The following is a 26,517-nucleotide window of genomic DNA, read 5'->3' as shown; positions in this document are numbered from 1 at the left end:
TTACTCAAGTATGACAATTGGGTACTTTTTCCACCACTGTGCATATGTTGATTTATTATGCCTAAATCAACACCCCCCCCCTACAAGTGGAACAGCTGTATTGCTTGGTGGGGTAGTACAACACCAGCTATTCTTATGTAATGTGCATGCTTCAACAATCACATGTACAACCAACCAAAACGTCATCTTACAGATCTTTTCATTTCTTGTAGAGGAACAAGTTACACAATTATTGGAAAAAATAATAGCGCATATTGTTTTGTGTCTCAGAGCAGATATTCAAATCAGACATGAGACTTCCTGTTAGGTCATCAGGTTAATACTTTATTTGTTTGATTGTAGCGAGGAGAAAGAGTGGGAAAGAGGTGAACAAGAGGAAAGTGTTAAAGAAACAAACAAGGGACTTTTGGGAGAGCTGTGGCTACAAGCCTTTGTGTCAAATCCAGACAAAGTTTTCAGGCAACATTAAAACATTTCATATATTTGAAGAAGAAACCAAACAATAACGTATTTGTGGACTCTAAAAACTATGGCACAGTATTTACCTAAACATACACAATACCAAACAGTTTAGCCACACCCCTAGAACTATGACCAGCTTCATAGCACATTAAGCCACAACTTTTCTCCAGGTCATTTGCCATTTTGATAAATTCACCCATGTATCGTTTCCATTTCTTAAGCCAGAAAAAAAGGCACCTTGTCTGAAATCTGGAAGATCCAAACCATTTGAATACAGCTACGTTTAAATATACTGAAGCGGAGGCACAATTCATTTGAACTTACTCGACATAATATAAATATGTATATCGTCACCAGAATTCACTCTATGTCTATTTGCAGGCGTTTGGGTCAGTGATTAATCACCATGATGGCAAAAATGTGAGAAGAAATGTTTTTTTTTGAAACAAAAACATGTCTATCTAGTGAAATGGCCTCGATGGGTACAGTATGGTGAGTCTTTACAGCTGGGTAGGGAAGAGGGTGGGCTCGAAGAAAACCATTGAAAAAAAAACACAGGCTGTCCATATACAGTACCTCGAGGGATATGCTGCTAAGAGGCAGATGCTTTTCGGTTCCCCCCCCCCCCCCCCCCCCCCATACAGACACGCATACCAGTGGAGGCTGCTGAGGGCAGGACGGCTCATAACATTGGCTGGAAAGGAGCTATTGGCATGGCTTTAAACACATGGAGCCCACGTGCTCGATGTATTTGATACCATTCCATTTTTTCCGCACCAGCCGTTTCCACGAGCCTGTCCTCCCCAATTAAGGTGCCACCAACCTCCTGCGCTACATACAGACACACGCTTAGAGAGAGAGACACACACACACACACAGAGAAGGCTTGTAACCACAACCAAGTCGAGGCCGTGAGCCCCTGCAGTCGGTGTTTCCGTCCTCCTGCCCGAAACGAACAGTGCAGCGGTTTGGTCGCACACAGACACCATACACACTCCAAAAAGAGGCTGTGTAAAGTGTGCACGTTTGGGGAGGAACGGGGATAATTGGACAGCTCCCATACGGATTGTGAGAAATAAACGTGGTACCTGCTCTGTTTTTAGGGGGTTATACTGCAGAACAAATACAAAACCAAGACAAAACAGAGATGGTGAGCTGAGATAGTGGGGGGGTGGGGGGGACGACAGAGGATGAGGAGCCACGGGAAGGAAAACGTGAGAGATTTTGGATATCGAGAATAATACAAAACGGTTTTGAAGCGAGTGTTGCTCATGCTTTTGTGGATACAGAACCTAAGTTTCTTGACATGTTCCTAGGACTACTGTAAATACGCATACCAGACTTCATAACGGCTCTCCACGCGTTATTTTTCAAGTCGGAAAAATAATGAACCCCATCGAACTTTATGCACCTAACCTAAAATGACATTCATATTCATAAGTGTACTCAAAACCCCTTTCATTTGCTGAAGCCACTTCTGTCACGCTAGCAAAAGGTGATATAAGAGTCAAACAAAACAAACACATGTAAATGTAACGTACAAGAGAAAGACACTACAGAATAAGTCCCACACGACATCTGGGGAAACTCCGAGCCGCACAATGGATGCTGCTAAGCCCGGCCCTACAACACCGGCTTTAAGGGGCTGGTGACGTCACCCTTCTCTTCTCTGCCCCAGAAGAGAGGAGCTATTGGGACACGAAAAGCTGTTTTACCCCACTGTGGCGCCATTCGACTCCATTTCCGTTGTCCTTTTCTGTCCTTTCAGTAAAGAGGGGTCATTTTGATTTGACCCCGGAAGCTCCGTCGAGGGTACTGACCTAGGTGCGCCTGGCCTCTGTGGTTCTCTTTTAAATCTCCCTCGCTCGCTCTTTCCAGATATTACAGGAATTGCCCTGCCCTGATTCCACCCCTCTGTGTTTTCCCTAATACACTCCCCCGCTCTTCGAACCGGGCCTAGTAAACGGACTGTGTCTTTGTTGGACACCAGGAGGCATCAGGGGGAGGAAAAGGGTCACTGAAGATTAAAAGATCAACCTATTTCTTATGTTGTTGTTTTTTTTCAAACCTTGGAAGAGATGAGATGAGTACAAGGAGAATAGGAAGTGCGTGGTCTACACTAACCTGTGTTTCTCGCCCAGTGGTCAGCTACAGCTAAAGTACATTTACAGATCAGCTACAAGACTTGTCAAGTCTTCCACCCCCCCCCACCCCCCTTTTATAGGAACATTTTGCAGTTGTTTTGCGCAAGGTAAACGCTAACATGAACCCCTAAGCAGACTCATCTGGCCACTATAGTAACATAAGCCCACAAGATCTGCCATTTGTCTCAAGTACAGACTCTACTCCATCCATACGGTTAGCTAGCATTGCTACTTTGGGAACTGGAAACGGAATAATTCCTTCTACTGAACTATGCACGGACCTATAAAAGGGCTCTAGTCTAGTGTTGGAATGCTGTTAACACCACAGAACCCCCGTGGAATGATCAGCGCTCAGATGGCAGCCGTACAGCCGCTCGCATTCAGACACACCAGGCGAACAGAAGCCAACCCCCAGCGTGCCCAACTGAATAACTCCTACATACAGGTCACGCACAGCTCCCACAAACACCTGGAGCACACGTTCACATGAGCGATCACACGCCACACACTCGTTTGATGCCATTTCAAGCTGATCCCTTTCCTTCCCTAAAAAGCGTCCCCCTAGAGAGGTGTATTCGTGGTCAGCATTATGCAGTCACTGTAAAGGAAAGCAGAGGGAAACACCCTGTTATTATTATTATTATTATTATAGATATCATAACGAGTCGGAGAAGACAATTATCCAAGCGCTAGTGCAGAACTAGTACGACAGAAAGACATGAGAACAGAAGCCAGAGGAAAGGAGAGGAGGATATCCGCCTGTAATGATGAAATGTGTCCCTTCTTTCCTCACTCATCCTCCTCCCATTCATCCTCTCTGCCGATTCAACGCCGAGGCTCTGACTGCTACTTCACAAAAGAGAGGCCGGGGACTGTGCAAGTGGACTCAGTAACCATAAGGAGACGACTCCACCCCTTCTTCCAACCACAGGCCTGGTCATCCACTTTTAAAAATACAATAAAAGGGTCACTTCTCTCTACAACCTCTACGGCTTGCCGCCGCCGCTGCTGTCCCGCTGCTTTCTGCTGCTGCCGCCACCGCTGTTGTAGAGGCTGGGGTTGGCCACTAGGTGGTGTGGCAACATGCCAGTGTAGGGACCAGCTGCAGCAGCGTAGTTGAAGAGGGCGGGGAGGAAGGGCAGCGGCGCCACCTTGTCGTCCCCAGGGGACATCATGTTCAGAGCCATGGGCAGGGAGGCCAGGTTGTAGGGGTAGGCCAGCAGCTGCGGCCCATAGAGCAGATGGTACGGGTCGGGGTAGAAGGGCAGTTTGGCTAGGTCCCCGGTAGGCATCATCTTCCCCAACGGCCCGAAGGCAAGAGGCCCGGTTGGGTAAGACATGAGCAGGTTGTCCTCCTGCTTCTTGCTAGAGCAGTAGCCGCTCTGGACGATGAGGGGCAGGGGGTAGTCCTGCATGGGGTATCCCCTGGCAGTGACTTCCCCTCTGTGAGGGTCTCTGGATGGCGCTGGGGAGTGGCCCTGGGGCTCTGCCTCGGACAGTGGGGGGACCCGTGGGAGCAGTAGGGCGTGGGCCGAGGGGCGGTCGATGCCACCGACTGACCCAGTGGGCAACTGAAGCCTCTCGGGGCCCCGTGTGCCACACATGGACTGGGAAACTTGGCGGTTGGCCTGCATCAGAAGGTCCATGGCAGTGGGGGAGAGGCATGGGGACACGGTGGGCCGCCTCTGCAAGGGACGGTTGTTAATAGTGGTTTGAATGGGTGTGTGTATAGGGGACGGTGCGGGACTAATTGGCTCCTCTTTGGGTACCAGGAGGATCATCTCCTTGTCTCTGAGCTGCTCCGGTGGGGGGTGAGATGCCCCCCTAGTCTGCTGAACCCTCTCCATCTCCCTTTCTCTCCGCATCTCCCTTTCTAGCACTCTGTCCATATTCCTCTCCCTCTGCCTCCCCCTTTCCAGCTCTCTGTCCATATCCCTTTCTCTTTCTCTCTGCCTCCCCCTTTCCAGCTCTCTCTCCATATCCCTCTCCCATTCTCTCTGCCTTTCCCTCTCCACCTCCCTGGCTAGGATTGAGGACATGGTCAGGTCTTGTGCTTGGTTGGGACTGGGGCTCCTGGACAAGGGCAGGACCCTGACATCTTGGGCCACTGGTGAGTCCTTAAAACCAGCATGATGGAAGAGGCCCATCCCACATCCCTGCCTCAGTCCTTTCTCCACAATATCTCCCTCCCGCTTCACGCCACAGACCCCTCGGAGGGGCACTGTTGTCATAGCAACGGACGGAGGAGCAGCAGTGTGGTTGATTCTCATCTGCGAGGTCAGGTGCATGTTCAGAAAAGCGGTGGGTGGTCCGGTGACAGGTGCAGGGCTGGTCCTCCTGTGACTCTGCCCCTCCAGACTCCTCTTCCTGGGGGTCCGGTAGTCCAGACATTCAGCTCCACTGCTCATGACCAGCACACCCTGGAGGGGCGAGGTGCAGGAGGAGGGAGAGGGTGTGGGCCTGTTAGAATCGGGGATATCGGCCATGGGGATCTCTGAAGGGGGCTGAATAATCAGTGGACTGGGCTCTCGGTCAGGAACAGGAGTGGCGAGTTCATTGAGTTCAGGGCTGCTGCACAGTGTTGGAATATGGTGCTCTGCTTTCACTTTGCTAGGCTGGCTCGCGCACTGCTGTGCCTCTATGCCCTCGCTGCTATGCTGTGGTTCTGGGACAGAATAGCTGATAGCTGGGACAGACTGAACAACAGGAACATGGCCACTCATGGTGTCGAGGTCTTTGCTAGCAGTGCTAATTGTAGTCTCTGCTGCTGCTTTTGGCTCTGGCTGGGTCTCCTCCCTTTCTCTCTCCGGGGAGCTGCTTAACTCGTGGCGCCTCACGTGGCGGTTTAGCGCCGAGGATGTCTTGCATACCTTATGGCACTGCGAACAGGTGTGTCTCGCCAACGACCTCCTGCTTAGGCGACTTGGACTTCCCTTCCCTAGTATAACCCTCTCTCTCGCCCGGTCTACCTCTGCCAGCTTAGTCTCCCTCTCCACACCCTCATCTCTGGACTGAGGTCCCGCTCGGGGTGGCACGGACAGGGGGTCGGGGGCTTTGGGGTGCCGAGTTCTCTGGTGATCCTCCAGCTGGTCCCTGGAAGGGAAAGGGGCCCTACAAAGGAGGCACACAAACTCCAGCAGGTGGCTGAGCTCGTGTTTATCCCGCTTCCTGGAGCTGGAGAACCAGCGGCCACACGTATCGCACTCCGACGCGCTCCCATCGGACCAAGGCCGGCGTTTTGTGTCCATAGGGGAGACTGAGGTAGCCAGAGGGGGTTGGGGGGAAGCCAGGGGAGGATCAGTGGTCTTAAGGTGGATTTCTTCCTCCCTCTCTTTGTCTTTCGAAGGTATAGGGGAAATACTGAGGGATTCAGGTACCTCTCCCTTCTCTTGCTCTATGTGACCTTCCACCTCCCCCTCCACCTCATCCATCGTTCCATCCTCCTCGTCTTGCTCCCCTGCCTCCTTATTTACATGGTCCACGATTCCCTCGGCCCGCTTCATAAGCCGGAGGGAGCGTTTGTAGTGCAGTTTGGCCTGCCAGTTCTTTGCTTTGTGGATGTGCGGGGCCTTCCTCTTGGGTTTGTAGGAGTAGTAGGGCCTCCAGAGGTTGTCCTCATCGTCCTCACTCTCCCCCTGCTTGCGCACCTCCTGGCGGAAGTAGTACTCTCTGACCTTGCCCGGGGCTATGGGACTTTTCTTCCTGCTCTCCCCATCTCCTCCTCTCTCCCCCTCGGCTCCGGTGCTCGAGCTGCGATGGGAGCGGTGTTTGTGGTGATGGTGGTGGTGGTGGTGAGAGTGGCGAGGTTCCTTGGTCTCCAGTGGGGAGGAGTATGTCCTTTTGGCTTTGGAAGGAGGGGGGCTCCTGTCCCTCTTGAGGTCCGTCTCGGAGATACTGCGCTTGACCATGGCCTCCTCGCCTATCCGCACCGTGATCTGACACAGCGGCCCGGCTCCTTTGCCCTCTGACGACTGTTTGGCTGAGGAGCCGTCACTCTTGCTGGACTTATGATGGGACCTACCCGTCTCTGATCTCCTCTCCGACTCCTCTGTGACATCTGAACTGTCCACTAATTTAGCTCTCTTCCTATGGCTCTCCGTACTTTCCCTATGCTTTTTAACAGGCTTTGCACTGCTCTTGGGGAGGAGTGTCTGGCTGTTGCTAGATTCAGAGGAGGGACTGCTCAGGGGGCTTTTCCCACCCCCGGAGGTGACCTGGTTGCTATGGACAATGACGGATGACACTGCTGTGCCGTGCACTATGACTGATGGCTTGGGGTGTCCGTACGTGATCACGGAGGACAAACCCAACTCTGGGCTACCGCTGACCTTGGGAGTTTTAACTCTGTTGCCAACGGATACCTTGGAGCTGCTGCCACGACTACCTACCTTCTCGGATGCTGGCTCTCTGTCTGCTACTCTCCCTAGGGCCATGCCTGTTAGGGAAGGGAGCCGGATCTCTCCCTGCTCTAGGGCTACTGTGAGGGGGAAACTGGCAGGGAACTCTTCAGGGTCTGGCTTCACACCCTTGGGTAGAGAGCCACTGATGAGGCTGCACAGGTCACCGGGGTCCAGGGAGTCAGGCAGGCTGCAGTCCAGGGGCAGAGGGACGGAAGAGGGGTCGGAAGGGGGCAGCTGCAGGCCATTGGCCAGGGAGTCACTGTAAGTCTTGTAGGGTCTCTTCTGGGAACGCATGGGGAGCAGGCGGTAGAACTTGAGCGCGTTGACCTTCTGCTTGTAGCCGCCGTTAGCCGTCTTCTCGCTGGAGATGAGGCCCGGGCTGATGCCGTGGAAAGCCTTCTGGTGGGTCTTCAGGTTGTAGTACGTGGCAAAGGCCTCCCAGCAGAAGATGCACTGGTAGCGTCGCTCGCCCGTGTGCCACACCTCGTGCTTGGTGCGGTACTCGGCCAGGGCGAACACCTTGTCGCAGAAGTGGCAGGGGTACTTGCGGCGCCATGAGTGCACGTTGGAGTGGCGCTTGAGGCTGGACAGGGTCATGTAGGAGCGCTCGCACACCGAGCAGAAGTAGATGACGTGGCCGTCCACCACCTTGACGAAGTGGTCCTCGTCCCCCACCAGCTCGGACACGTCGCCTTCGTGTCGAACCAGGAGACCTCGCCCTTTCTTCCCTTTTCCAGGCTTCATATCTTCCTCGCCTGCCCCCAGAATCTGTCCACCCTCCACCCTAACCTCCCCTTCCTCCAGGGGCTCCTCTTTTGGCTGGATGGGGAGAAGGGGGAGGTTAGAGGGGATAGCCGGGGTCAGAGCGTGCCTGCAGGAGGCCTCGTGGGACTGCAGTCTCTTGTTGTGGATGAAGGCTTTGCCACAGTGCTGGCAGCTGAGGGCCCGGCCACCACGGTGCAGCCGCATGTGGGCCGTGAGAGACGAGGCGGAGCTGAAGAGGCGGTGGCACACCCCACATATCAGCTCCGCCTTGGGGCCATCTGGGGGGGTGGAGGAGGAGTGAGGAGGAAGAGGGGGTGGGATGAAAGAGGAGGAAGGGTGAGGAAGAGGAGGAAGGTGGAGGGTGGGCGGGTGGAGGTTTGGTCCAACTTGTGGGCTGCCCACCCTCCCTCCTAATTTTCCTGTTTTCTCCTTTCTCTCTGTGCCCTGCCTCCCCTGGCTCTGATAGGCCACGGCGCTCAGGTTGAACAGGATCTGTGCAGTGTCTGAGGGGGAGGCTGTGCCATTGGTCAGTCTGTGACCCTCCCCTGGGTAACCCACTATAGGCCCATTGGAGGACCTAGGGGTGAACCTGTGGAACTGGGAGTCCAGACCGGCTTTGAAAAGAGGTGGGGGGGATTTGGTGTCCTTTTTGACCAGTGCGGTAAGATCCATGGGAGAGGAAGAAGAGGAATGGGAGGAGGAGGAAGAGCATGGAGAGCTGTCATGTCGGGGCTGTTTAAACGGCCGCCGTTTGTCCGTGGTGGCGGCGGCGGCCAGTTTCCATGACGACCCCTCATTGGACCCCGAGGAGGAGTGTCGGCAGCGAGGGGAGGACATGGCCGAGGAGGAGCGGTGGTTGTGAACGGTGAGGGCGGCGGGCAGGGCGGCACTGAGGGGGAAGCTGAGGGTGATCTTAGCGTTCTCTGGGCCGCATGCCCCGTCCTCCATCATGGCCTCCCCTCCTCGGCCCTGCCTGCTTTTACCCTTCATCTCCCCTGGTTCCTCCTCCTCTTCTTTAACCAGGTGGGTCAAGAAGGGCACCCCGAGGCTGAGGCCCACCTCTGAGAGAAGCCTTTTCCCCTTGTCGTCCCGGCGGAGGACGTGGGAGGTGTAGATGAAGTCGAGCAGGTTGGACAGCACTCTGGACTGGAGGTGAGGCAGCTCCAGGACTCGCTCAGCCCCCCAGAAGAGGGGGTTGATGACGGGTGTCCAATACTGGATACGAAGGCGGTGGGGAAGACGTCGACAGCAGCAGCTGGCGGAAGTACTGGCTGCAGGCGGTGCTGGCGGCGACGAGGTTGACGTCACAGAAGAGGGTGGGCCCGGCGGCCAGGTGCTGCTTGTTCAGGCGCAGCAGGAAGAGGCTCGCGTGGAGAGGGTCGCACACCTCCGGCTGAGGCACCATGACCAGCCCTCAAAACCTGAGAAACGACAAGAGATGAGTGTTACAGCTAGAATGGAACGCTGTAGATAACCGCTACATTTGAATGTATAACACCAGAAAAACTAGATTCTCCTTCAAATATTCCGCCACGCTAAAAAAATATATACTAGAAGTAGCATGAGAAACGCAATAAAACATCAAAACACAAATGTTGAATGCGCCGAGCTGTCTGTTTGAACTACTTAGCAAACAGCTCGGACCACCCATGCATATCCCACAAGACATGCCACCAGAGGTCTCTTCACAGGCCCCAAGTCCAAGAACAGACTATGGAACTCTATTCCACAGTACTACATAGAGCCATGACTACATGGAACTCTATTCCACAGTACTACATAGAGCCATGACTACCTACATGGAACTCTATTCCACATCAAGTACCTGATGCAAGCAGTAAAATTAGATTTAAAAAAACAGATAAAAACACTTTATGGAACTGCGGGGACTGTGAAGCAACACACACGCACGGATTCAGTACTGTAGATATGTGGTAGTGGTGGAGTAGGTGCCTGAGGGCACACAGTGTGTTGTGAAATCTGTGAATTTATTCATTTTAAAATTGTATAAGCTACACTTCATTTTGCTGGACCCTGGGAAGAGTAGATGCTGCCTTAGCAGCAGCTAATGGGGATCCATAATAAATACAAATACACGTTTAAAAAAGGGAATGGCGAGAGGAGGGAAGGAGAGCTAGAGGGAGGACTGTGGCAGTGCTGGTTTAGACTTCAGCACGCAGAGACGGGAAAAGCATTCCAAGGATCCATCTCGGCTGTACCACAACATTCCCGTCGCCTAATTGGAAGGCATTCAGATTTAATCAAGAATCCCCGAAATAGAGTGTCGACTTACATCCCATAGCCCTGCTAACTTAAAATAGGTTCCCATTTGGTGGGGGTAAAGGGGGGGGGGGGATTCCCATCACAGCCTGCTGGCCCATTCCTGGCAGTGGTCAGAATTTGCTGGCCATGACTCTAACCATTATTTGTGAAGGCAGAGGGAGAGGAGGGGAAAGCGGGAGCCAGGGAGGGTAGGGGTGGGGGGGGGGTTTGTGAAGTTTTTTTTCCTTCCGCCCACTGCATCCGGTTCTGTCGCAGTTAAGCTCGAGAAGACGAGCAACGGTCGACGGGGCGCTTCCCATTTCAATTCTAATTTGAACGCCGATTGCGGAGGATCCACTCGCCTGCTATCTATTCATATTCAGCTCGCAGATTCGCAACAGGCAATTATTTTGTTATTCCATATTTAGCACGGGCCGTTCTATGGACTCTACAGATTGGGGAAGACGGCTGTTGAGGCCTAATGGTGCGGCAAGAAGAAAAACCCTCAGTCATGCTTTTCTGCCTGCGTTTTCAAGCAGCAGGGCAGGCAGGCAGGCCTCTGTAAAATTCCACAGGCAGCCCTGAACAGGCAGGAACTAGGTCAGCACTGTTATTGCAGAGGGAAGAGGAGGGAGAGAGAGAGAGCACGAAGGGGAGAGAGAAAAAGGGCCAGGCTGGAAACAGAAACACAGAAACACACAGCACATACACAGCAGTACAGAAAGGCAGACAAAACACAGACACACCCCCATGGGCACAAATGCACGCAGCCATACATACAGGCACCGGCAAGCACACTCACGGCCACAAAAACAAGCGACTGATGGTCACGGATGGCCTTGCTTAGAAAAACGCATGCAAAACAATGGGGTGAAGCAGAGGAGTACACCGCCAGAGAGTCTGTATAGGTGGAATGAACTGAATTACAGGACAGAATAAGCAGAGCTTTGAAAGTGGATTAAAAGAAAAAACGAGAAAAAAAAATGAAAAAAAATGCAGGAGAGGGTCACACCATGCGCACACTAAAAATCGGTTCACACGATACGCAACGAAACACAGACAGGTGAAGTCGCACAGCTACTACACACCATTGCTCTCTATTTACCCAGCGACACAGACGAGCACGGTGACTACGTGGATTAGCAGGAAGTGTGCACATAGCTAAACGGAGATACCTGGATGTTTACTGTGCAGTGTGCTGTGATAAAGCATTGTCATGCAGGAAACCCCTGATATTAGACACCAGCTACTCACAGGCCAACACAGCGTGAAACGACATGAGGACTAAAGACGTCACGGTGTCATCTGGTGCGCCGCGAAGGGAAAATTAATCTGCCGCCCCCCTCGCTCTCGCTCTCTTTCTTCATCTCGCTGTGACGCACACAACTGCATCGCCACAACCAGGGCCTTGAACAACAAACTGGCCATGCGTGACATGGGGAGGGGGGGGGGGCTTCGCACACACAGGCACCACACACAGGAGTACACACCCTCCCCCCACACACACACACACACACACGCAAGCAAGCGTCTGACCCCCAGAGTGCCAAGGACCCAGCCTCGCCCCCTAAAAAATAACGTGCCCTTTCTGAAGGATGGTGATCCACTCAAACAAACACGTTCGCTGAAGGAATGTGTCGGTCTGCGCTCGCCGTGCTGCGAAAAAAACAGAACCACAAAAAAATAAATGAACGAACGTGCAGGTACACTTGTTGTGGGACAAATGACTCACTTACAATAGGTAGAAGAACATTAGCCAGAATCACATCAGCGACAGGAAGTTGGTATAAGAAAACCTTCAATGCTACACTCCAGGGTCACAATGACCACGTTACTATTCAAGTAACTGGAGTCCTAATCAGTTAGTACGCCATGGCTCCGACCCCATCTCCTTCATGTGTAGAGCCAAGCCATAGATTAGTTACTGCAAGAGACTGTTGGGTGAGTTTCAGCTAGCATGCAGAGGATAATGTATGTGGGGTGGTGGGTGGGGTTCACGCTGGAGTGGGAGTTAGCTTGCCCATTCCGCACCGTGAGCGAGTGGAGTGGGGTTGTGGAAATAGGAAGGTGTCGGTTGGGCTCTCCCTAGTGTGGAACAGTTGGGCTGTGAAAAGGGGGCTGTCGCTGGAGACAGAGACTGAACTCTCCACAAACCCCCCAACCCAGAAAACATGGTGGAGCCAGCCAGATGGGGCAGAGGGAGTAGAAGGAGGCAGAGAAGAGGAGCAGAGGGTGGACGTGTCAACATCCCCCCCCCCCAATCACTCAGCGTAAACTGTAGTATCTCAACGATTTTGCATGCCACTCCACACACCAGCTAACCTGCCCCAGGTTAAAACACCACCCTCGCCATGGCCTGTTAGCTCCCAACCCAGCACGTAATTCCTGGAATTCTGCCCCGTAATTGAATCATGGGAACCATTAAGGAGGAGAAGGGGATGTCCCCCCCCAAAAAAAGTACCTTGAGTCGTAAGAGTGGAAACACTACACCAATTACCTTTTTGAGGTAATTTCCCCCAAATAATTTTTCAATTTCCGTCCCAATTTTGCACACAGACACCACGTACACACACACACAACGCAGGTCTGTTAGTCATGTACAGCGTAAAAAGGCTCAGGATTGTTGGAGACGTAAACAGCTACCAGAGACTAAATCGCCATTGATAGCACAAGGCCACGTGAATGAGGGGACAACTCTTGATAACATGGAACGCTGCTCCAACGTCCCCACAGGGCTGCTGCTGTGGCCGTAGCACCGTTGCTACAACACAGTACAACAACGTCCGACCCAGAGTGCATCACCCGGCAAGAGGCCAAACCATGACTTCGTAGACACTCGCTTTCTGCTTAAAAATCGCTCCCATCAACGAGAGATTTATGCCAAATGTCGCAATCTCAGTTTCAAAAATTGGACAATTAGAAAGGCTTAAGCGGGAATTGCACGTAAATACAGAATTGGCAGGTTAGTCAAGTCTTCCAGTGGAGACCAGTGGCAGAGAGCCTAGACAATATACAAACAAGAAAACCTGTACCTGAAAACCAACAGCTGCAACGAAGCAACAAGGCCCCGATAACTCATGACCCCTAAAGCCTGGTGGTATTGTAAAGTCACATTTCCCATACCGTGAAGCCAGAGGCTTGGCATGGCAGACATGGTGACCCATGAGGAAATATTTGACAGAGGGACCCTTTATAGTTTGTTTAAACAAAAAAGGAGGGTTTGGTTAGTTAAGGAAACAGCAATAGGGCAGTGATGTCAAAATGCCCTCCAAGGTTTAGCAAGAACCGCCTTCCGCTTCCAAAATAACCTGGCAATGAGGAGGATATTATGACACACCAAAGAACCAGGGAACAAGAGAGACGAGAACAGCATAATCTCGGCACTAGATTATATATCAGGGACATGCATGTTCAAGTTGATTCCCCAACTCTCGGTGTCCTTTTGGGAGTTAAGTTCATGGAGGAAGATCGTCCGACTGGTCACAGTGAGAAAGGGTTCCCCTAAAATACAAAGGACCCTGTGTCATGTCAATGTCCATCGCCTTGATCAGACAAGCGTTAGCTTAGACCCGTTGATCTGGACTGATTCACGCGGATGCAAAAGACGCCGAGAAATGTGAAGTTTCATCACAATCCCCGAGCGAGTCATCGCTCCTGAAAAAGAACTGCGTGGTGCGCCAGCGAGACAGGGGAGGATGAGGGAGACGAGGCCTCTTATTGGCGCCACACAGTACACACACACACACACACACACACACAGGCACACAGTGCACACACACACAGTGCACAGGCACACACACTTAATAAAATCTTCCATTTCTCCTGACATACAAAAACAACAACAACGCCGGCGATGGAGAGACTGAGAAAAACAGGCAGAGAGAGAGAAAAAAAAAAGAGAAGAGAGCAACATGTCAGCCTCTCACTGCTAGGCAAGCACACAACGAGACAACGTACCTCGGGAAACCTCCTGCTGCACCTCTGCTGTGATGTGTTCTCCCTCTCCCCTCTCTCTCTTGCTCGCTCTCTCGGGCTCTCTCTCCCTCGGTCTGTGTGAGCGCGCCGCTGTGTGTGTGTGCGCGCGCGTCTGCGAGAGACGGGGCACACACAGGCAGCAGTGTGTAAAGAAAAGAGGGCAGGAGCGACTCTCGCACTCTGGCTCCCGCTCTCCCTCGCCTTCTCTCTCTCTCCCTCGCCTGCTCCGCTCGCTCGCTCACTTCAGTTTTGCCTCTGACACATGATTCTCAGTGTTTTTGCCTATTTCTTTTTTCAGCAAGTGAATTTTTTCACCCCCCCCCCCCCCCCCCCCCCATCTCTTCTATTCTCTCTCCACCTCCTCCCCCACCCCCTCTGAATCCAATCCTCTTTTTATTTGGAAGTGTTGTTCTCCAGCCACACACACGTGCACACACAAACACGCACACTACTTTATATACACAAAGCCTGGCGAGATAGGGAGAGAGAGGGAGAGCAAGGCAGAGGACGCCATTTAAGCAGTTAGTTACGAGCACTGCCAGTCCCCAAAATGGCTGAAAACAAACAGGACCAATGCCAACAAAAAAACAAAAAACCTGGGAACTAGGATAGATAGAGAATGGGGGGAGGGGGGGTACAGACAACAGTCTGATGGCTGATGGAAGTACTCGTAACTGAAGAAAGGAAGAAGGCAAAGATCAAAGAAAGAGAGAGAGATTAGGGCAGGGACACACTGCCCTCTATTTTTATTGCCTCTTAAAAGGTTTCAAGTTTATGGGGAGCGAGCGATGGCGACAAAAATCAGGTGTGTGTTTCGGGTTCACTGCGAGTGTATGACCCTAAGGCCAACTCTACCCTGCTGTACGACTGATGGATTGATTGACAGCCAACAGAAACCTGCGTGGCCTTGCCGTGTTTGTTTATGTCAGAAAGATCCGTTAACTTACCCGGCAAAATAAATAAATGATTTACTAGGAACCAAATGGAAGAAAAACTTCTTCCACATTTTGCTGTGTTTCATCCTGAATTTTAAAATAGTTTAATTTTGGCCAAAACAATACCTCATAATTCCAAAGGGGAATGATAATATATAATTAAATAAGCATACATTTCTTTTTTTTAAGTAAGGGTAGTCCCGGGGATTGAACCCACAATTATTTTTTTAACCTTTATTTAAGTAGGCAAGTCAGTTAAGAACAAATTCTTATTTTCAATGACGGCTTAGGAACAGTGGGTCCTTGTTCAGGGGCAGAACGACAAGATCTTTACCTTGTCAGCATGGGGATTCGATCTTGCAACCTTTCGGTTACTAGTCCAACGCTCTAACCACTAGGCTACCTGCCGCCCCACTATCTTGGCGTTGCAAGCATAGTGCTCTACCAACTAAGCTACAGAGGCCCAGAGAATTATGATGTCATTGTATATATATAAATATATATTTTTTTACAAATGAATCAAAAATGCAAAGCTGAAATGTCTTGAGTCAATAAGTATTCAACCCCTTTGTTATGGAAAGCCTAAATAAGTTCAGGAGTAAATATTTGCTTAACAAGTCACATAAGTTGCATGGACTCACTGTGTGCAATAATAGTTTAACATGATTTTTAAATGACTACAGCACCCTAGTCATAGACTGTTCTCTCTTCTACCGCACGGCAAGTGGTACCGAAGCACCAAGTCTAGGTCCAAAAGTCTTCTTAAGAGCTTCTACCCCCAAGACTCCTGAAGAGCTAATCAAAGGGCTACCCAGACCCCTCTTTTACTCTGCTGCTACTCTCTGTTTATTATCTATGCACAGTCACTTTAACTCTACCTACATGTACATATTACCTCAACTAACCGGTGCCCCCGCACATCGACTCTGTACCGGTACCCCCTGTATACAGCCTCGCAACTGTTATTTTACTACGGCTGTTTAATTATTTGTTACTTTTTTTCCTTCTACATAACACTTATTTTATTTACTTTTCTTAAAACATTGTTGGTTAAAAGCTTACAATTATCTGTAAGGTCCCTCAGTTGAGCAGTGAATTTCAAACACAGATTCAACCACAAAGACCAGGGAGGTTTCCAATGGCTAGCAAAGGAGGGTACTTATTGGTAGATGGGTAAACAAAAAAAATGTTTTAATAATAATATCCCTTTGAGCATGGTGAAGTTATTAATTGCACTTTGGATGTTGTATCAATACACCCAGTCACTACAAAGATACAGGTGTCCTTACAAACTCAGTTGCCGGAGAGGAAGGAAATCATGAGGCCATTGGTGACTTTAAAATTGTTATAGTTGAATGGCTCTGATAAGGAGAAAACTGAGGATGGATCTACAACATTGTAGTTACTCCACAGTACTAACCTAATTGATGGAGTGAAATGGAAGCCTGTACAGAATAAAAAATATTCCAAAACATGCATCCTGTTTATAACAAGGCACTAAAGTAATACCGCAAAAAAATGTGGCAAAGCAATTACTTTTCTGTCCTGAAAACAATGTTATATTTGGGGCAAATATTTGGGGCACGCTCCATATTTTCAAGCACAGTGGTGGCTGCATAATGTTATGGGTATGCTTGTAATCGTAAAGGACTGGGATGTTTTTCAGGATAAAAAAGAAAACGGAATGGTGCTAAGCACAGGCAAAATCCTAAAGGAAAACTTGGTTGTCTGCTTTCCACCAGACAATAACCTAAAACAAGGCCAAATCTACACTGTAGTTGCTTACCAAGAAGACAGTGAATGTTTGTTCCTGAGTGGCCGAGTAACAGTTTTTTGACTTAAATCTGCTTGAAAATATATGGCAAGACGTGAAAATGTTTGTCTAGCAATGATCAACAACCAATTTGACAGAGCCTGCAGAATTTAAGAATAAATGGGCAAATGCTGCACATCCAGGTGTGGAAAGCTCTTTAGAGACTTACCCAGAAAGACACACAGCTGTAATCGCTGCCAAAGGTGACATGTATTGACTCAGCGGTGTGATCTAATCAATATGTATTTTATTTTTCATAAACTCTAACATTTTGTAAAAAAGTGTCTTCCACTTTGGCATTAGTGGACAAAGATCGTTGACAAAAAATGACAAATTAATTTGAATCCCACTTTGGGATACTTTCAAAAGCTAATTGTCCAACAAGAACCTATAATTTCCATTGCAAATGTTTTGCTAGTGTGCATTAGTGAATACAACCCAGGGGTGTATTCATTACGCTGATTCTGCTGCAAAACGTTTTGCAACAGAAACCGTTTACTCCAATCGGGAAAACGTTCTGCAACAAAAACAAGTTCCTATTTGACAAATTCAGAGAGGTCCCTCCCAGTGTCATTACGCTTGCATCCATTTGGTTCTTAAACGGTAAATGGTTTCCGTTGCAAGACATATTGAATACACCCCTGACTTAACAAATGTTATCTCACAACCAAATGGGAACCAGTCAAAAACAACGGGTATCTTATGTTCTGGAAACGTTACTTGTTAGACAGGATACCACCGCCATCTTGGCCCTGACTAACTTCTTACAATTCCACACGAGACAAAAATCAATGGCATTCCACATACCCCACATCTCTAACTACCCCAGACTGCTCTGCTTCTCAACAGGGGGGAGGGGGGTCAGTAGAAAGAGAGAGGGGCAGGAGAGAGGAGGTGGAGGGGGGAGAGAAGAATGTTCAGGACTTTACAGCCATCACACATATCCTACTTCCCCATCCTCTTACACTGCTGACACATGCACAGCAGCAACCCCCCCCCCGCCACCACTCCTCTCCTGCTCCTCCCCCATTGTATACTAGCACACTTGTCTCCATGGGAACGGAGCTGGGATTGGGTGTTGTTGCTGTGACCTCTCTGGCTCTGCAGGAACTTTGTTGCTTTTTATCCCCCTCCCCTCCAATGCACTTTTTCACCAATGGCGCGAGAGAGAAAGAGAGCGAGTGTGTGGGGGACAGAGTTTGAGTGTGCTTGTGACAGGGCACATAAAGCATGTGGCACATAAAGTATGTGGCACATAAAGTGTATGAGAGATGGGGGGGTGGGTAAAATATTGGGGGGTGGGTAAAATATTGGCCGTTGGCAGTCATAACAGTGAGGGGTGTGTGCGCGCACGCTTACGTAACTGGAGTGTGGCCAACCAGTCCCACACATGTGTGCAGTGTCCCGTGGCAGCAGCGGCGGCCAGCCCCCCCAACTCTGTATTCAGAGGGAGTCCCGTTGTCCAGCCGTCCCTATTCATGGGCGTTTGCCCAAACGTGATCATAGCTTTTCATGCTGTGCTACCAAGCGACACACACATCTGAATGCACAACGATGGAAGCGCCAAGGGAACCATCTTGCTGGGAAATCAGAGCCATTATGGAGTGCTACATTCAAAACCATTTACCGTTAATAGGGAAAAGCATCGTTTTAGAAACACTTGACAAACTTCACCCACACACAAGTCTTGAAAGTAAATGTCTTGAAAACAGCGTGAGAACAAAGAAATGTCGGGAATTTTGGTTTGCAATCGATAAACAACAAAAATATATTTGCTCTGAATTGTTAAATGGTTGTCGAGTTTGACAGTGAGACTGAAAAATAGGGACCTGAAAACTATTGAATACTTTCAGCAGTGTAATTGATTTCAACAGTGAGCGGGCCTCATTCATTCACCAGCGCTTGACAATGTATTAAATAGAATTTGGTCTGATCAGAGTCCTGCTTGAAACCACCACAACCATCACTGGTCCAGATACAGATACCTAAGCAGGTGCTGCTGCCTATACAATCATTTAACTTGCAGCCTTGAATTCAAGTTTACTGAAGCCTAGAGAAAGACTATAATCAAAACAAACCCTAGAGAGACTGACCTGCTTAAGTGGTAAGTCCAGAGGTGTTGACCTCAGGTTTAAAGGTCAGGGGTCGTCTTAAAAGGGGAACAGGAAGTGGAGTCGCTCCACAAAGGGGTCAGGTGGGCGGCCATTCGCTCTGGCCTGCAGACAGGAAAACGCGATAAAAAAATAAGTTGCGAGACTTGCACATCCACACACACACACGCAGAATTGCATTCAAGCAAACTTGCAGACACACTCCTATGTGCCACATGCAGACACATATTGGAACTATTAAACACACAAATACATACTCTTGTACAAATGCACATGATTTACTGCACACATCATGTCTGTCACATGATTAACTGCGTATGCTCGGCAGATGCCCCAAAAGCAGCAGCGTGTCACAGCGGGTGACTGTGGCGGGTGGATACATTAGAATATCAGATGACGGAAATGGGGTTTTAGCACTAAATGGCTACTAAGTGATTCATATCCCCACGGTGAATGAATATGGCCAGAGCCAGCACGCTTGTGTGATTGCTGAGCAGGCCTTGTGTCTGCGCCAACACAGTCCGTGTTGAGTCACACAACCTGCGCCAGTGAAATCTGGAAAATTAGAGCTGAACAACACTGAATGGAGGTTACTAGAGGATAGTGACTAGCTTTAGCTTAATATGCAACCGAGAGCAGACCTAAAATGCACGCACGCTCGCGTCGAGGGAAAAAGGAAAGGAAATGCTGCCAAAAGAGACTGGATAGGATGGGTGGAAAATCATCTGGGAGGGGTGCCTGATACGGTTTGGGGTGGTGTTGGGGAGGGGGAGGAGGGAGTTGGTTTTTCCACTGCCAGGGAAAGAACTGCTAAATCAAATTAATTAGCTTCTTCATCTCCAGGCAGCTACTCAGGCATGCTGTAATGGCAAAGAGAGTGGGAGGGAGGGGGAAGTAGGGAGAAAGAGAGTGTACACAAGAGAGAATTTGGTGAAGGGGTGACTAGCCTGTTGTGTAGGTTCAGGATCGCTGGGAGGAGGGTTAGTGGTGAGTGAGGAGGTCATATTTCCCAGAGAGGGTTGTTTTACTGGCGTTCAGTGGTGAGTAGGAAGTGGCTCTATGGTGACTGTGTAGCAGGCGTGCCGGTAGCGCTGCACTCCGGGCGTATGATACTTCCTGTTCCTAAGATGGCATTGTTTTTCTGAGTGGTGTCAACATCCCTGCTCTTCCACCATGTCTCTTTAAGAGAGCTATGGCAAAGAGAGCGAGAATGGCCGTAAGGGACAGCGGGGGGAAAAAAAAGAGGGAGCGTGTGAGGGGGGGTGGAAACACTGTGGGTGAGGGGGGAGACAAAATCAAATCATTCCCCAGTGACAAAAAACAGGACAAAAAGCACTATGATAATACCGTTGACGTCGGGAGAGAGGGAAAAGAAAGGGAGCGATAAAGGAAAAGTGAGAAAGAAAGAGGCAGATGGTCTGAGGCTTCGGTGCCGTGCCAGGGAAAACACTAGAGGCAGAGCAAAGAAACTAAAAGACAAAAAAAAATAACAGTGGTGAGGCAAGGGGAGAGCCTGCGGCCAGCATGTGGTAGTCTCTACAGCGCAGTATGAGAGAGGGGGGCAGAGAAGAGAGGGGGAGAATAGTGGTGAGTGGAGGTGGTAAGGGGGAGAGCGAGAGGGCAGAGGGCATAAGAGAAAGAGGGGAGGGAGAATTAGGCCGAGGAGAGGAGGTAAGGGAGTGAGGAAGCAAAACAAATAAAAGGGAGGTAAAGAGAATCAGGGAAAGGGCGTGAAGGATAGACAGACCCGAGAGAGGGAGAGATGGCCAGAGCCAGTCCCCTGGGGGAGGATAGTAGGACTCGGTGGTGCTGCTGGGGCCAGATCTGGCCGGCGCCGAGCGGGAACCCAGATTAACACTAAACCGATTGCGAAAAGAGGTGGGATCAAGTGTAATTAATTTAGCACCTCAGATAGTTCTGGGAGAGGAAGAGGCTCCCAAAGCCTTCACACAAAGTTGGATAATGTGTGTGAATCTCCTCCAAAAGCTATCTGTGCGTCCTCTGAAAAGTATCTCAGACTTGGACCCGTAAATATCGAAGCGTCTTAGATTATTAGATTAGTTTGCCAAAGAACGCAAACATCCCTAGAAAAATATGCCCACATGAGACAGAGGTTGGATCTGGAGGGATAGATGGATGATAATAAGGGACGCATAAAAGATGGAGCCACTTGGCAACATCATCAAAACAAACAGTAAAGGGAACAGGACATTCCCTGCGCTCCCACTGGAATGCCTTTCAAGAAAAGTGCTCACTTTGTTCCGTTGATTTTTTTTTTTAACAAGCGAGAGCGTGCCTCTTAGCCAACGTCATGATACATTTTATTACGAAACAGCAGGGCCAGTGTATATAGACTTAAACTGTCTTTTTTTAATTGAGTTGGAAGCTAAACATTTATGCTTGACCACTTGGTCTGTTAGGTACTGATATTATCAGAGTGGGCTGATTTTATTGGATCATGTAATCGCAATTGAATCATTGCAGATACTGCTTGGTCGTGAATGGAGGGAATTCACGCTTGATTTAGAAACCGCAGTCCCATGTTGTGACCCAGTCAGTCGGCCTACTAACAGAAAACCTGGCTGAGAAATCAGGCACACGCAACAGGACTGATATTTTATGTGTTTATCCAGATTTTACTATGTGACCTGATGGAACAACCTTAGCATGGTATACACAAAGCATGTAATCTTGTTTTTATGCGTACCTTTACAGTGTGACAGACAAGGATAAACACACAGCAAACCAGATCCACGAATTATAGGCCTGTACTGCAGGTGCATTTGTAGCTGGGACATCAGTGGCCAAGGCGGTGAGAAAAGCCACATAATCTAGCGCATCTCATGTCTCTTACCTTCCGTCGCAGACAGGAAGGATGTTTAAATAAGGGTCCAGAATCTCGTGTCAACGTGGAGTAACGGCTCCCTCTCCCTGGTTGTGTCGCTTCTCCCTCTCTCATTTAAGGGGCTGCGTGGTCATTCTGACGTCTGCATTGGTCGTGCAGCATTTACCGTGATATGGTCTCTGCAGAAGTCTGGGCATTTTAATTCTTGCGCTTCGCGGAGCAACGCAGAGCTGTTTTTTTGTTTTTGTTGAGCTGTTGTGAAGGAAGTTGTCAATGAAGTGAGTTTGTGTTGATACAGGACCTCCCGCCCCCACTTACCGTTAACCAATCATGTCAATGCGTTGCTGTACAGAGCCCTCCGCTTTGTTACATTTGAGAAGCGCACCGCGAGCATGAGAGCTCATTTTGGCTTCTGCCTGCCTCCAGAGGCTTCGCAATTGCGTCACACCATCCATAAACGTGCCCCCGACCACGTTTTGGATCAAGCATAAATAGGCTCTTACTGTGCTATGGAGAACACGCTAAGCTCCAGGGTTCTCCCTCGCACATTTTTTATTTAACTAGGCAAGTCAGTTAAGAACAAATTATTATTTACACTGACGGCCTACCCCGGTCAAGCCCTCCCCTAACCCGTACGACACTTGGCCAATTGTGCGTCGCCCAATGGATACTCCCGATCGGTTGTGACACAGCCTGGAATCGATGCAGTGCCTTAGACCGCTGCGCCACTTGGACGCACCAAATGTAAAGAATGGCCCCACTAAAATGTAAACAACGTAAGAGGCGTTACGCCATCTTGTGGACTGGCTATGCCATTGTTTTATTTTTACTGTGTCATCATAGAAGGCTATATTTGTTTGCAAGAAATGGAAGTTAAAGGTGTTTTAAAAAATCTAGTGGTCCTCCTGGGCTCCCTCGGCCATACTCCGCAGAACCACCTTGTTAAAAAAAAAAAAAATCATAGTGAGACCTGCAGCTCCCTCACTTGCTCACACAAAACATGCACTGCCAGGCAAACACTGACATCACCAAAGGAGAGCTCCCTCTGAATAAGGGCATCTTTCTCCACATAAACCAAACTCACAAGGACAAAACAGGTACCCTCATGTATGTCACCCATCCCACTGAGAACACTATGCCCCACTCAAATGTAAAGTGTTTGACACACAAATAACATGTGACGGGAGAGGTATTAAACATCTTATCGCCCATACTCACAGATCAGTCTTCACATGGTAGATTGGTGTGGGCCCTCCTATATGGCTAAACATCAAATTTGAACTAAGATAGGCCTATATCCAATGACAACCAAAGGCATTAAAATCCATTGACACAGAAATGCTTTATAACCTCCATTCATGAGGGATTGTGATGAATCAACATTAATGTACAGTATATTGACCAGGTAAACGGTTTTGAATGTAGGCAAACTACACATCAAATGATACATATGCTAAGCTGCTGACATACAGCTGTTATTGCTGCCATTTCCCACCATGTCACTTGTCTTGTTGCCAGTAGAGGGGGCTGAGAGCAGATCGGGGACATTTGTGCACTTGAACTGTTGAGCAAAAAAAAGCATGCCATTTGCATTGTAGACCACAAGAGGGAGCCAAAAAGCTGATGGTGCTTTTGTATGACTGCACCATGTAGAAGCCTTTGTTTAACAAACGTTGACTTGTAAATAAATAAACAGACCACAATGATATGGCCAACAGGAATCTCTAATATGTGGATAACATAGACGAAATCAAAAGCAACATCTTAACCCAAGTGCTTGGGAGTAATAAGGATATAGCTGATCTACAACAGCTTCCCAGTGGGAACTTGAGAACTGTGTTCCTCTGTCACAGCTAGAATCTGCCAAAGAAAAGATGAGGGCAAAGAGGCGTGTTGATAATGGCGAAACCCATTCAGTTCCCCAAATACATAAACAGAGTCAAGAAGTAACTTCAATTTCTTTATTACTTTAAACAAGAAAATAGCTACAATCAGTTAATGTCATCTAAACAATAACTATGAGGGGTACATATTAGCAACCACCATTAACACTTAAGGAGCTGTAGTTAACAGAGAAGAGCTAAGTCACTTAGAATTGTATTTGCGAATTGACATGCAGTTTACAGTTTCCGGGCCTCCCAAGTGGCGCAGCAGTCTAAAGCACTGCATCGCAGTGCAAGAGGCATCACTACAGACCCGGTGTTCGATCCCGGGCTGTATCACAACCGGCCGTGATCGGGAGTCTCATAGGGCGGTGCACAATTGGCCCAGCGTCGTCCGGGTTAGGGGAGGGTTTGGCCGTCATTGTAAATGACCATTTGTACCATTTGTTCTTAACTGACTTGCCAAGTTAAATAAAAAATAAACAAGTATAGCGCAATGTTATCGTATCTGTAGTACTTCCCTTTTAAACATACTTTCTCTTCTCTAAAAACCCAGGCTACATATTTAATCAAGAACACACCAAAAACTGGTTAAAGCAAAGGGAGAACATTCTAAAATATATTTAGGCGCTTTAGGGTATAAACAGTGTATTTTTTGTTAAAGACCTCTTGGCATTGAGGAAATATACTGTAGCTAGAGTTGTGTGAACAATGTCTACAGTAGCCGTCCTTGGTCCAACTCCAGATCTAACAAGATTATTATATTATGTAACAGGCTAAAGTGAAAACACCTCTGGTGCCTAGTGAAGTAGGCTGCTTGTTGATTAGTCTGGAACTTATAGTTGAAATATAGCCTAACATTTGCAACATCTAGGACAAACCAAATTGGCATGCAAGCTTGTTGACAAGACAGGATAACAGGAAGCTAACTATATGCACTGTGGAAACAGGCAGTTTGTGAAACTGAGAAAATCAAGCACTTTACTTGATTAAACTCAATGTATACATTACCTGACTAGCCAACATGAAGCAATCGAACGTTACACAATCGATTTTCAACTCTTTTCGAGGCATGCTCAATCCATTCTGGTGAAGGCAAACTTTCAAGTTAGCTGGTACCTAACAAGACTCCATTTTTCTTGCCAACAAGAAGCAAAAGCACCAGTCACAACACCGCCATGTTGAGACGAGGTTCCAACGAATGTACAAAGTTAGCAATTTGGTAACTATTGTTACTAGCAAGCAATACAGACATGGAAACAAATATTCGTGTAAATAGTCAAGTATCCTATTAAATATGTGTACATATATTGAATATATTAACATGAAATGTCACTGCTCTGACAGTGCCAGACAAAACCATGACCATAGCGTTTTGACCATGTCTACAACTCAGTTGGCTAGCCAGCCAGCTAACAGACCACGCAACATGTGGATAAATAACTTTAAGTCAGGTAGTTAACTAAATGATAAAAACGAACATTAAATGCCACCCTGCATTTCCTATGGATTTACACGCCAAGTTTTGCCTTTGAACAACATGGCACAGTGTTTGAGGTTGGCTTGCTAGTTAGCGACCCGGTCTCCCAGGAGTCCCGGTGGCCATTTTTGTTTGCCAACTAAACAACATATTAAAGCCATCAGATGCGTCTATATTGGCATCGGTGACATTGTAACAAATAAATCAGCGCTAAAATAATATCTAAAACAAGTTGCTAATTTACCATCCTTAAGTAATTACAGTATCCAACTGGCGGGTTTCACTGTTTAGCTCGCTTGCTCCCACAAAGGGGTAACGCTGCTAGCTGGCCGCATCTCCAACAAGCCAACGTTACCTACTAAGTCTTCTTAGGCGATTATCTAACTCTTGAGGATAATAAAACATTAATACTTGACTTAACACCAACCAAATGTTAGTTTACTAGTTGATGTTACTAGTTCATAACTATACCTTTTTAATTTTGCATGGACTTTTGTTAGCTAACAAGACACTTCTTACCGCCAAAGCCAGGCTGTGTCACTGCGTTAAACGTGGCCTTCCAATCTCGTCCCTAATTCAGAAAAATCATCCATTTACATTACAAATTATAACGACGTTTGCTCTGAAAACGTGTATTTCAAGCTTTTCCGTTTGAATTATGGTAAAGTATTTCACGGGTATTGTAATTTAACACCGCAGGCTTTCCCCAGACTTTCCCAGTTGAAGTACTGAAAAGAACACTGATCGCTTGATACTGGAGACCGAGGATTCTTGCATAGTCCCGTAAAAACCAAAATGTTGTCATAAAATAACAGTAATTTCGACATATTCTTAAAAAAGGTCGAAAACGAACTACAATAAACTGGTTTTAAATACAAAACAAAGAACAAATTAGTTAAATATGCCTTTGATTTACGAAAGGTCGAGGTAGGCCTCATGCGCAAGCTTCTTTTTCCAGAGTCGTAGCTGATCCAGAGCGAGACGAACGAGACAAGACAGATTTTTTTTAGTTTTGCTTAGAGGGAAAAATTACGAATCGGTAAAATTCGGCAAAGATCGGGAACAAGGCGGGTTTAACGAAGGTTATCCCAACGCCATCATATCTCTATAGCCATTGGTCAATCTTTATGTACTAATGTTCATTAATATTATAATTGACCAACCACACGGCATCTTATTGAATATTAATAGAACTACAACCAAATCTACGTTGTAGCCCCTCCTCTGCTCTGATCTGACCAATGGTGAACATGTCAGCCAATTTAGTGCCCGCCTTATGTTTCAATTGGTTAATAAAGAAAACGTAAGCTGCCATTGGTCATGCGTCTTATGAAATGCATTATTCATGTTGTGATCCTGTGTAGCCAATTAACGTTTTACTACACAGATCCATAACCCGCCTCCTGACTGTTCAGCCCCTGCTTCGTTGAGTGTGTCAACCT

The 26,517-nt window shown here is 48.3% G+C and overlaps 1 protein-coding gene across 9 annotated transcripts; it reads right to left on the bottom strand.

Moving 5' to 3' along the window:
• Nucleotides 1–303: 303 nt before the first annotated feature.
• zbtb4 (zinc finger and BTB domain containing 4) lies at nt 304–26,111 on the bottom strand. 9 transcript variants are annotated; one of them, XM_036987688.1, is made up of 3 exons: nt 25,595–26,111; nt 18,850–18,972; nt 304–9,192 (listed from the first exon to the last, which is right to left on the bottom strand). In XM_036987688.1, the coding sequence occupies exon 3, from the start codon at nt 8,759–8,761 to the stop codon at nt 3,593–3,595; it is 5,169 nt and encodes a 1,722-aa protein (XP_036843583.1). In that variant the 5' UTR covers nt 8,762–9,192; nt 18,850–18,972; nt 25,595–26,111; the 3' UTR covers nt 304–3,592. The 9 variants fall into 9 exon arrangements, with proteins under 9 accessions (XP_036843583.1, XP_036843582.1, XP_036843580.1 ...); XM_036987687.1 differs by lacking the exon at nt 25,595–26,111 and adding an exon at nt 22,031–22,267; XM_036987685.1 differs by lacking the exon at nt 25,595–26,111 and adding an exon at nt 21,722–22,010.
• Nucleotides 26,112–26,517: the final 406 nt, after the last annotated feature.

Source organism: Oncorhynchus mykiss, chromosome 9, assembly GCF_013265735.2.
Source record: "Oncorhynchus mykiss isolate Arlee chromosome 9, USDA_OmykA_1.1, whole genome shotgun sequence".
Lineage (NCBI taxonomy): Eukaryota > Metazoa > Chordata > Actinopteri > Salmoniformes > Salmonidae > Oncorhynchus > Oncorhynchus mykiss.
This window is presented reverse-complemented; position numbering and strand designations above follow the sequence as displayed.